At 49.2% G+C, this 12570-nt stretch overlaps 1 protein-coding gene across 2 annotated transcripts in view; it reads right to left on the bottom strand.

The window, feature by feature from the left end:
- Positions 1–12570, bottom strand: part of SYT3 (synaptotagmin 3) — a 481632-nt gene that overhangs the window by 199695 nt on the left and 269367 nt on the right. For both annotated transcript variants that reach the window (XM_069200996.1, XM_069200995.1), the window contains exon 6: positions 4190–4568. In XM_069200996.1, the coding sequence (XP_069057097.1) occupies positions 4190–4568 (379 nt within the window). The remainder of the gene's footprint in view (positions 1–4189; positions 4569–12570) is intronic.

Here is a 12570-nt window from a genome sequence, read left to right as displayed (position 1 = left end):
GACCTCGAGCTGAGCTAGAGCCAGGCTCGTGCCCGGCTCCAGGTTTCAGTGGCTCGCGCGTCTCTATTAACCAACTAAAAGTTGATCAATTTACTGATTGACCGCAAAAGGATAGAAGGATGAGTCTGCCTAGCCCGATTCAAACGTGTCTTTAAATCATCGCAGACATCAGCAAAGATAGTTCCCTTGCTGAGCCATCTGGACGGTTATAATTGTGACTGCTCTCTTTCCTAAAAATATTCTTGAGAATATAAATCTTTTGTTTTTGTGTATATTGTAGGGCTACCTTATGCTGAAAGATCTACTCCTAGTTTGATTTCTGTGTAAAAGTGTATGGTCCGGTCATGAATGTTCAATCCATTATCATACTCCAGGCCTTCTGTGGTCTCAGTTCATTGAATTGCCTCCATTTTATCACTTTCTGATTTAATTATTGAAGAAGGCAATGTGATAAATCAAGACAGGGCTGAAAAACTGCAGGTATGGATTATATAACACTTGACTTTTATATAGGACAGAAAACAGCAAAATTGAAATTACACTGGCGTAACTGGGGGAATTTATCTTTATTCTTATTACTCAAAATATTCGAAAATAAGCCATTGCACGCCATCGCATTATTGTGCCACCGTTCCGGCAAAACCATAGTGTGGGAGCATGGGAACAACAAGAACCACAAAATAGTGAGCGGCTACTGGTCACCACAGTTGTGTTTTCTGCTCTATTTTTAGCGCAGTTTGCGTCAACACATTTCATACTAAAATATAGTGCTGACAGATTTGAATATTGAGTAATTACACATAATTTCACTTAATTTTCCCAAAATGTAATGTAATTACATGAAATAAAATGTCACAAATTTGGCGTGGCTCCAGTTTATAATGTGGTTCACCATCATTCTTGTTAGCACTATCTACATGCATAAGTTCACTGACAATAAATGGAAAGAATGTGAATCTCTTTTAATTAACACCTACTGTTTTGCTCACACGCTTAAATACATAGCCGTGTAAACTGAATAGAAGATTCATATAGTGCGGTAACATAATAGAAACTTGTGTATGTGTAAGGCTTTCCAGCACCATTCAAGTATACCCAGACTACTTTTATTTATCTGATTATACACATTCATCATCCAGATGCTCTTATTTTGAAATTGTAATAGTGGTGACAAGTCCCTAATTGAGGATATATCCCTCAGTGACTCGCCCATCTCTATTAACCAACTAAAAAGTTGCTCAATTTACTAATTGATCGCAAAAGGATAGAAGGCTGAGTCTGCCTATATCCAGGCGATGTAGGCCATTTGTTTCAAGCTTGGCACATATTATTGAAGACATAGAAGAGGATCAATCGTCCATTCATAAATCAAGATTGGTGGTCAAGAAAGCAACATAATCACCACTAATGCAGTTTGTGACAAAAAGTATTTATCAATTAGGCATATGTTCTGCCTCAACAGGAGTGCCTGTACGATTTATATAAAAGCACAGTGGACATGCTGTAAGATCTCTGTGTACACGACTCCGAACACTGGAGTCTCTTATCCAGAATTCTTGTATCACCATCTACTCAGCATGGAGAGTCTCCTATAAAGACTTCCAGACAAGACAACTCCTACACCGAAAGTTTTTTATTCTTCACATAGAGCATCTCCTGTTGAGACATTCAGATAGGACCACTTCCAACTATAGGGTTTTCCATTCAGCTCTCTAAAAAACACTAGTTGTACAGTCTAGAGTTCCAAGTAACACTACTGTGCACACCAAAGGTTTATTAACAAGACAAGAGCTTCACATAACCAACTTCTCTTTCCAGATACAGACCTCCAGATAAAACCATTTGCGACACTGAGGGTATTTTATCCAGAACTATGTTTAACCAACAACTCCATGTGAATAGTCTCTTGTACAGACCTCTAGATATGACCACTCCCTAGACTGAAGTCTCTAATCTAAAGCTCAGTATAACCATTATCTCCACACACAACATCTCTTTAGCAGCCTACTCCCTACAACTAGGGATTTCTAACCATACCTTTTCAGTACTGTTCCTTAAATGGAGTTTGCTCGGTTTAGAACACAATGAAATGCCATTCTCCAAAGTGATTCTCTCTTATCTTGAGATGTGTAGAACAAACGGAAGTCACCTGTCTGGACACACATGTAACGGCACTCCCCACACCAAGGATCTCTTATCCAAGAACCTATATAACTAACCTCTCCACATGGAGGGTCTACTGTCCAGACCTCCAGATAATACCATTCCAACACTAAAGGTCTTCTCTTCAGATCTCTATGATTGTTCCTCAAACTGAGAATTGCATGTCCTTCTTTACTTCAATATGTCAGACCTTTCACCAGCGGTCTCTTACGCAGGGCTCACATAACCCTATTCTCCTCATTGAACATCTCCTACCAAGATCTCCAAGGAAGACCATTCCCCACCATGAGTGTCTCCTATCCAGATATCTTTAGAATGGTGGTCCCTAAACTGCATTCAGCGCCAACCTCAATATAGCACCACTACCAACAATAAGCCCTTATTAGGATTTGGCTGTTAATGCTGAATCACGTGCAAACAGGTTTTTGTGCACATTTCAGCTTCATACATTGCATACCCCCAAAATTTATTCCTGTTCATATTATGCCAGGAGGTACGTGGTGATGTTTTCATAGGGAAGAAATATCAGAAAAAAGTCAAATCTGCACTAATTGGGAGTTTAACTAATATTGCAGATTATACCTCATTCCAACCTCATTAACCCAGAATGAGTAAGTCATTTAGCAAAGTGGAATAATCTTAAAGTATAATATTGGATATTCCCAGGCATTCAAAATGACACCCTCAGTTTCCTTTTTCTGGAGCTCTGTTATACCTTTTGTTCACACAAAGCATTTCTTGCCCAGACATCCAGATAAGATCACTTGCCGCACAAATGGTCTTTGTAAGTTGAGGGTCTCCTGTCCAGACATCAGTGTAACACCACTCTTGACACTGAGTGACTTTTATCCAGAAGTCTATATATATATATCTTCTCCTCATGCAGGGTCTCCTTCCCATAACTCCAGATAAGACCACTCCTCACATTGATGGTCCTCAAGCTTCCGGTGTATCACTAGTCCTCATACGTAGGCTCTACTATCCAGACCTGGGTGTACCACTGTTCATCACACTGGTTGACTCTTATTCGGAACTCCTCAAAACTAGTCATATAAGACCACACCACACACCAATGATCTTCAAGCTCTCTTTATTACACTATTCCCCAACTGAACACCTCCTGTCCATACCTCAGTGTAACACTACTCCCTACACCGATAACTCTTTTGCAGAACTCCGTGTAACTAATCTCTACTCATTGAGGGTCTCCTGTCCAGACCTCTAGATAGCATTGCTTGCCACACAATGATCTTCAAGCTATGTGTAAATCACTGTTGCCCAGCTGCAGGTTTCCTATCCAGACTTTGGAATAACACCACTCCCCACTCTATGGGATATTTATCCAGTACTTCCTATGACTATTCTCTCTTTATGGAGGAGCTCCTGTCTAGACAACAAGACAAGACCATTTCCTACACTGAGGTTCTCCTATTCAGTGCTCCACATACCTAGTTTCCCTCACCAAGTCTCTCCAGCTCTGAATTAAGATCTCCATTATATTACTGATACAGAGGTGAGAGCGGGATTATGTGGCAGTACAGAGCACTGCAAGCCCAACGGTACACTGCGCAGCAACACAGATTATTGCTGAAATGGAGGGAAGCAATGAGAGGTTTTACATGACAGTGCATAGGATTGAGTGCCCTTTGGTGCAGTGCACAGCTGCCAGGAGTCTTAATGAAAAGTGAATAAGCAGTGAAAAGTTACTTGGCAGTGAATGCCCCTAGTTCAGAGCACAGAAGCCAGGACTAATGAGGCGGGCAGTGGGACACTACATGACAGTGAAGTGTATTGAAAGAGCAATGAACAGTGATTATGATTATTGGTAAAAAGCATGTATGGCTTGAAAGGTTGCCTGAAAGTGCAGGGAATCCCAAGCCTCTTTCTGCAGCACATGGTGACAATGACTACTGTAGAACAGGGGCATCAGAAGTGCAATCTTACCTGACTGACACCGCATGCTTCTAAGTGTAGGGTACAAAATGTATGATTAGTGCTGCAAGGCAGGTGAACAGTGAAATGTTACCTGGGTGCCGGTGCAATATTTGCCACTTGCTGGTGTGAGTGTGCATTGGGGATTGGTGCATCTTTGCTGGTGACCTGATTTTCCACAGGAATGTCGGGGGACGTCTGGCTCAGCTTGATGCTGGCATCAGGGTATGAGTCCATGTCCAGATAGGAGCGCTCGGGCATCTCCGGGCCCAGCTCCACACGTTCCACCAGCAGGTCCCCGTAATGGGAGTGGTGGAGAAGCCCGTGGTGACCATGGTCTTTCCGAGGAGTTTGGGAGGATCCTTTATCCCGCCAAGGAATCCAGCAGAGTTTCCAGGAGACGAAGAGCGAGACCCCCAGGAGGACAATGCCACAAAATGTGACAATGACGGATAGGAGACTGACAGAAATCTCTGTAAAGGAAGAACACAAGAAGGTGAAGACTGGAGAAAAGCCACGTGGTCCTTACCAATGCCAAGTACATTCATTCTGCTTCTAAGTCTCCTTTCATCAATTGACCAATTTCACCCAAACTCTATTCCAATATCTCCCCAACACTACCTCCACAAGCACCTGTCTCAGTCCACTCCAGTATTCACCCACTCACACTCACTCAGTACCTCATACAATGCAAAAGCTGATACCTGACTCTTTTTCTAGATCCACCTAGTGCTACCAATCAGTCCACTTTAGTTCACCTACTGCACTCTCATTACCCAAATCTTCCAACTACTTCCTTACTCTTTTGCTGTATCACCAACTGCAATCTCTCTCCTTTCTATGCACCAACCTCACTACTCTTACAACTTCCAAAAATCTTCCCACCTGTACCTCTTCCACCTGCTATGTCTTTCCCTTCGACCTATTTCCTTTCCTCTATCCACTCTCTGGTGGCTGATATAGGCAAATATCCTCTCACTTGCTATCACTTCTTTCCGAAATCAACAAACTGGTCTCCTCGCCTCAATATCCAGCCACTCCCCCTCACTCCTATTCAATATCTGCCTTGTTCACCCATAATCATTCCTGTTATCACCCCCACCCAGCTGTTACTTCGTCCCAACACGCACCCACTCTTAAACTACACACCTCTGTCCGGCACATTATTTCTTCTGTAGATCAATCACTTTTACCCCTTCCATCCCATATTATCCATCCAGACTTTACCCAGTGTTTCTAGAAAACTACTGACTCCTGCCTTTTACTCAATATCAACCCACATCTGTCGCTCCTTTCTAATGTTCACACTACCTGCCTCTTTCTTCTTTATTTTTCAGCCTCTCCTAGCTCTCTTCCACCCAACATCAACAGACCCCTGGATCTCACAGTGAACATAGACCCATCCTCAATAGCCATGCCACCCTTGCTAAATATCCACCTATCCTCGGCTACCTCTTCCCCCAGCACCTGTTCAGAACTGCATCTCCCATCATTAATATTACCCAAGTCTGGCTCTAATTTATAATCCACACACATTTTCCCTTCTCCTTACTGGCCAATCACGCCTGCTTCTCTTGTTTTTAATATCCACCCCCACACCTATTTCTTCAGTGTTGATTGACAGAAAAATCACTGTGAAATTAAAACATATTGTCAAGGTAAATTTGTGAACATTGATAGACAAGAAACAAGCGGACATTAAATAATCCTTTTGTTTTCATGTTCTTAGTTTTATATTGTAGCTAGACATCCCAATGGCTATTAGACACACATGGAAATTCACCTGTGACAGAACGCCCCGACCCTCACTTAGGTTACGCTTTCCTGTTGAAAAACAAGCACTGGTCTGGTTCAGTGTGCTAGCCCGTACAAACACAGACATGCATGAATTGTGTTTGCATGCATTAGCAGAGAACTATCCAATGTTGGTCCAGGTGGGCTGTTACCAATTCCAGATTTTCAGGACTTTGTAAATGATTTACCTTCAGTTTCTCTGTATATTATTTTGATCTAATAATAATATCCTGAATTTCAAGCATGGATCTGACCCTCTTGGACCTGTGTTGCTATTTGAAAGCTATTCATATTGGCTTTGTTAATGATTGTTATATGAAGATGCACCTAACTACACCTGGAATCAGGCTGGCAACTGCGTAAAAAGCACAAGATGAATTTGTTTTAAAAAAAAGGATAACACAGTAGTGAATGCCACTCACTAGAAGAAATCCTACTTTGTGGATCTGCAGGATCAAGTAAGTTAGATTATTTCTCAACTACCAACAAGTAATGTACAGTTACTTAGGATTCTGGTAGATTCCAGTTCACTGTCTCTGGTCAGCATCCGACGCATCTCGAGAATTCCTGCCCTCAAACATGTCCATGATGGATCCACTCTTTCAGCTATGTTGCAGCTAAAGCTCGGAATACTTTAACTCCTACTCTGAAGGCGATAAAGTCTTATCTCACATTCTGAAAGGCTTTAAAAACCACGTTGTTTGAATGATCCTGTAGAAAGTGAGTAAGATACTACAGAACGCATTAGCACCAGGGAGTCCTTTTCCAGCAAAAGTTAGCGCTTTATAAAACATAAGAAAACATTTGAAATAGAGCAAAACTGAGGATTGCCCCCACCGTGGCAGTAGACGACAGATGACCGCTTACAATTGGTTTCGAAATGCAGTAATTGGATATTTTTTACATTGGGCATTATATGGCAGCTGACCAAATAGGATTAAACAGAAACACTGATTAAATAACATAAAAGTAAACTAACTGATGTCATTAGGCACCAATAAGTAGCATGTAACTGGAATTAACTGCACATTTATTTATCCTAGCTCAGTAAATGTACACAAGCAGACGCCCTGGGAGGCCGCTGCAGTCAATCAATCAATCATTACATTTATAAAGCGTGCTATGTACCCGTTGGGGTTTCAAGGCGCTGGGGGGGGGGGGAGGCACCTGCTATGGGTCGAAGAGCCGTGTCTTGAGGAGTCTCCTGAAGGTGAGGAGGTCCTGGGTCTGGCGCAGGGAGGTCGGGAGTGAGTTCCAGGTCTTGGCGGCGAGGTAGGAGAAGGATCTGCCGCCGGAGGTCTTGCGTTTAATTCGGGGAACAATGGCGAGGGAGAGGTTGGCAGAGCGGAGTTGGCGGGAGGGTACGTAGAAGTTGAGTCTGTTGTTCAGGTAGGCGGTCCGGCATCGTGTAGTGCTTTGTGCGCGTGGGTGAGAAGTTTAAAGGTGATCCTCTTGTCCACGGGGAGCCAGTGGAGGTCCTTCAGGTGGTGGGAGAGGTGGCATCGGCGGGGTATGTTGAGGATCAGGCGGGCGGATGCGTTCTGGATGCGTTGGAGTCGTTGGATGTCTTTTGCTGGGATGCCTGTGTAGAGTGCGTTGCCGTAGTCAAGTCTGCTACTGACGAGGGCCTGGGTCACTGTTTTTCTGGTTTCCGTCGGGATCCACTTGTAGATTCTACAGAGCATGCAGAGGGTGTTGAAGCAGGAGGAGGAGACTGCGTTGACCTGTTTGGACATGGTGAGAGCGGAGTCGAGGATGAAGCTGAGGTTGCGTGCGTGGTTGGCTGGAGTAGGTGGGGGTCCCAGCGCGGTGGGCCACCAGGAGTCGTCCCAGGCCGAGGGGGAGCGTCCGAGGATGAGGACTTCCGTCTTATCGGAGTTTAATTTCAGGCGGCTGTTTCTCATCCATTCGGCGATGGATTTCAGTCCCTCGTGGAGGATGGCTTTGGCGGTGTGTGGATCTTTAGTAAGGGAGAGGATGAGCTGGGTGTCGTCAGCGTAGGAGAGGATGCTGAGGTTGTGCTGACGGGCCAGTTGTGCGAGGGGTGCCATGTAGACGTTGAACAGCGTTGGGCTTAGCGAGGAGCCTTGGGGGACGCCGCAGATGAGGTTGGTGGCTTCGGAGCGGAAGGGTGCGAGTTGGACTCTCTGGGTTCTGCCGGAGAGAAAAGAGGAGATCCAGTTGAGGGCTTTGTCTTGTATTCCGGCTTCGTGGAGACGAGTTAGTAGGGTGCGGTGGCAGACCGTATCGAAGGCGGCGGATAGGTCTAGGAGGATGAGGGCTGAAGTTTCGCCGTTGTCCATTTGCTGTCTGATGTCGTCTGTGGCAGCGAGGAGTGCAGTCTCGGTGCTGTGATTGTGTCTGAATCCGGATTGGGAGGGGTCGAGGATGGAGTTGTCTTCAAGGTAGTGGGTGAGCTGGGCGTTGACGATCTTCTCGATGACCTTCGCTGGGAAGGGGAGGAGGGAGATCGGGCGGAAGTTTTTGAGGTCGTTGAGGTCAACCTTGGGTTTCTTGAGAAGGGCTTGGATATCGGCGTGCTTCCAGCTGTCCGGAAAGGTTGCGGTGTCGAAGGATAGGTTGATGATCTTACAAAGTTGGGGGGCGATGGTGGAGTCGGCTTTGTTGTAGACGTGGTGTGGGCAGGGGTCTGAGGGGGATCCTGAGTGGATGGAGTTCATGGTCTTTCGGGTTTCGGCGTCATCTACGTGGGTCCAGGTGGTGAGGCGGTCGGCGTAGGAGGAGTTGTCGGGGTGGGGTCTGGCGGAGGTGTGGTGTTGAGGCTGTCGTGGATGGCGGCGATTTTCTGGTAGAAAAAGGTGGAGAGTGCGTCGCAGATTTTCTGGGATGGTGGGACGTCGTTGACGTTGGTGCTGGGGTTGGAGAGCTCTTTCACGATGCAGAAGAGCTCCTTGCTGTCGTGTGCGTTGTTGTTTAGGTGTTCTGTGAAGTGGGAGCGTTTGGCGAGTCGGATAAGTTGGTGGTGCTAGCGGGTGGCTTCCTTGTGGGTTGCTAGGCTGTCGGGTGTGCGCTCGAGAAGCCATTTTTTCTTGAGTTTCTGGCAGGTGCGTTTGGAGGTGATCAGTTCGTCTGTGAACCAGGCTGCTTTTTTCTTTTCTTGGTTGACGGTGGGCCTCTTGAGTGGTGCGAGGGTGTTGGCGCAGTTGAGGATCCACTGTTGGAGGTTGATGGCGGTGGAGTCCGGGTCGGTGGGGTCGGTCGGCGGGTTCTTGGCGAGGGTGCTGGTTAGTTGGTCTTCGGTGACTTTGCCCCAGCGGCGGTGCGGCGGTAATGGGGTGCGGTGGTGTTCGGTGTTTTTCTTGAATGTGAAGTGGACGCAGTGCTGGTCGGTCCAGTGGAGTTCGGTGGTGTGGCTGAAGGAGATGTGGTTGCTTGCAGTGAAGAGTGGGTCTAGGGTGTGACCGGCGATGTGGGTGGGTGTGTTGACCAGTTGTCTGAGTCCGAGGTTAGAGAGGTTGGTGGTCAGTGATGCGGTGTTGGCGTCGTTGTTGTTCTCCAGGTGGAAATTGAGGTCTCCAAGGAGGATGTAGTCCGTTGAGGCGAGGGCATGGGTGCTTGCGAGGTCGGAAATGGTGTCACTGAAGGGGGCTCTTGGTCCTGGAGGTCGGTATATGAGAGTTCCTCTGAAGGTAGTGTTGGGGTCCGTGTGGATCTGGAAGTGAAGGTGTTCAGCTGTTTTGAGGGTGTCGTCCGTGTGGGTGTGGATCTTGAGGGCGGATTTGTGGAAGATGGCTATTCCTCCACCGATTCCGTTGGTGCGATCTCTTCTGGTGATCTTGTAGCCGTCAGGGATGGCGATGGCGATGTCTGGGGTCGAGGAGTCGTTCCACCAGGTTTCGGTCAGGAAGGCTACGTCTGGGGCAGTGGTGTCGAGCAGGTCCCAGAGCTCGATGGCGTGCTTTCGTGTGGAGCATGTGTTGAGGAGGATGCAGTGGAGGTGGTTGGTGTTGGTTGTTGCAAGCTTCGTTGTTCTGTTGCAGGTGAAGTTGCAGGTGCGGCAGGACAAGGGTCCTTTGGTGTGCTTCGGAGTGGCCTGGAAGCAGGCTGTGGAGGAGCCAGGGTTAAGGGCGAGGAGTTCGCTGGCCGAGTAGCGAAGGCTGGTGGTGCGGGGGGGCGTGCGGACCAGGGGGGGTGGCACTGGGCGCGGTCCAGGTGCGGATGGGTGCAGACGGGCTTGCCTCTGGCGCGCCAGCGGCGCGCCCGCTGCGCAGATGCGCAGCGCCAGCCATTAAGAAGGGAGGGGGGAGAGAGGAGCAGCTGGGAGGCGGGAGGGAGCAGTGAATGGGAGTGCGAGGGGGGCAGACCGCGGGGAGGCAGCGGCAGGGAGAAAACGGCAAGGGGGAGCGCACAAGGGGCGAAAACCAGAAAAAACAAGGCACAATAACAAAAGTAAGGCACAAGTCAAAAACAGTCACAAAATACAATAAATGGCACAAAATACAATCGGAATACAGCAATCAGAAGGGGCACAAATGGGGGCAAGAGCGCAAGGAGGCAAGGCGCTGAAAAGTGGAAAAACAAAAGATACGGCGAAAAGCGGCAGAGAGCACACGGGTCTAGCAAAGCTTACCAGAGCCCACTAGACACCAGGGATGAGGCGCAGGAGGATGCCTGCGGGTGGAGGAGGGCCTCGAACATGCTAGCAGCAGCGTGGGCGGGGGTCAGGGGCACGAGACAGCAAGGTGGTGCTGCGGACATGGGGGGCGAGCTCTAGACCAAAAACAGGTCAGAGGTCGCTCACTCGCGACGCGCAGCGCCAGCCATTAAGAAGGGAGGGGGAGGGAGGAGCAGCTGGAAGGCGGGAGGGAGCGGCGCATGGGGGCGCGAGTGGGGCGGGGCCGCGGGGAGGCAGCGGCAGGGAGAAAACGGCAAGGGGGAGCGCACAAGGGGCAAAAACCAGGAAAAACAAGGCACAAAAGTAAGGCACAAGTCAAAAACAGTCACAAAATACGATAAATGGCACAAAATACAATCGGAATACAGCAATCAGAAGGGGCACAAATGGGGGCAAGAGCGCAAGGAGGCAAGGCGCTGAAAAGTGGAAAAACACTTACAGATATGGCGAAAAGCCGCAGAGAGCACACGGGTCTAGCGAAGCTTACCAGAGCCCACTAGACACCAGGGATGAGGCGCAGGAGGATGCCTGCGGGTGGAGGAGGGCCTCGAACACGCTAGCAGCAGCGTGGGCGGGGGTCAGGGGCACGAGACAGCAAGGTGGTGCTGTGGACGTGGGGGGCGAGCTCTAGACCAAAAACAGGTCAGAGGTCGCTCACTCGCGACGCGCAGCGCCAGCCATTAAGAAGGGAGGGAGGAGCAGCTGGGAGGCGGGAGGGAGCGGCGAATGGAGGCGCGAGGGGGGCGGGGCCGCGGGGAGGCAGCGGCAGGGATAAAACGGCAAGGGGGAGCGCACAAGGGGCGAAAACCAGGAAAAACAAGGCACAATAACAAAAGTAAGGCACAAGTCAAAAACAGTCACAAAATACGATAAATGGCACAAAATACAATCGGAATACAGCAATCAGAAGGGGCACAAATGGGGGCAAGAGCGCAAGGAGGCAAGGCGCTGAAAAGTGGAAAAACACTTACAGATACGGCGAAAAGCGGCAGAGAGCACACAGGTCTAGCGAAGCTTACCAGAGCCCACTAGACACCAGGGATGAGGCGCAGGAGGATGCCTGAGGGTGGAGGAGGGCCTCGAACACGCTATCAGCAGCGTGGGCGGGGGTCAGGGGCACGAGACAGCAAGGTGGTGCTGCGGATGTGGGGGGCGAGCTCTAGACCAAAAACAGGTCAGAGGTCGCTCACTCGCGACGCGCAGCGCCAGCCATTAAGAAGGGAGGGGGGAGGGAGGAGTAGCTGGGAGACGGGAGGGAGCGGCGAAGGGGGGCGCGAGTGGGGCGGGGCCGTGGGGAGGCAGCGGCAGGGAGAAAACGGCAAGGGGGAGCGCACAAGGGGCGAAAACCAGGAAAAACAAGGTACAATAACAAAAGTAAGGCACAAGTCAAAAACAGTCACACAAAATACGATAAATGGCACAAAATACAATCGGAATACAGCAATCAGAAGGGGCACAAATGGGGGCAAGAGCGCAAGGAGGCAAGGCGCTGAAAAGTGGAAAAACACTTACAGATACGGCAAAAAGCGGCAGAGAGCATACGGGTCTAGCGAAGCTTACCAGAGCCCACTAGACACCAGGGATGTGGCGCAGGAGGATGCCTGCGGGTGGAGGAGGGCCTCGAACATGCTAGCAGCAGCGTGGGCGGGGGTCAGGGGCACGAGACAGCAAGGTGGTGCTGCGGACGTGGGGTGCGAGCTCTAGACCAAAAACAGGTCAGAGGTCGCTCACTTGCGACGCGCAGCGCCAGCCATTAAGAAGGGAGGGGGGAGGGAGGAGCAGCTGGGAGACGGGAGGGAGCGGCGAAGGGGGCCGCGAGTGGGGCGGGGCCGCGGGGAGGCAGCGGCAGGGAGAAAACGGCAAGGGGGAGCGCACAAGGGGCGAAAACCAGGAAAAACAAGGTACAATAACAAAAGTAAGGCACAAGTCAAATACAGTCACAAAATACGATAAATGGCACAAAATACAACCGGAATACAGCAATCAGAAGGGGCACAAATGGGGGCAAGAGCGCAAGGAGGCAAGGCGCTGAAAGGTGGAAAAAC

Source organism: Pleurodeles waltl, chromosome 7, assembly GCF_031143425.1.
Source record: "Pleurodeles waltl isolate 20211129_DDA chromosome 7, aPleWal1.hap1.20221129, whole genome shotgun sequence".
Taxonomy (NCBI): domain Eukaryota; kingdom Metazoa; phylum Chordata; class Amphibia; order Caudata; family Salamandridae; genus Pleurodeles; species Pleurodeles waltl.
The sequence above is the reverse complement of the archived record's forward strand: the minus strand, read 5'-3'. Positions and strand labels throughout refer to the sequence as shown.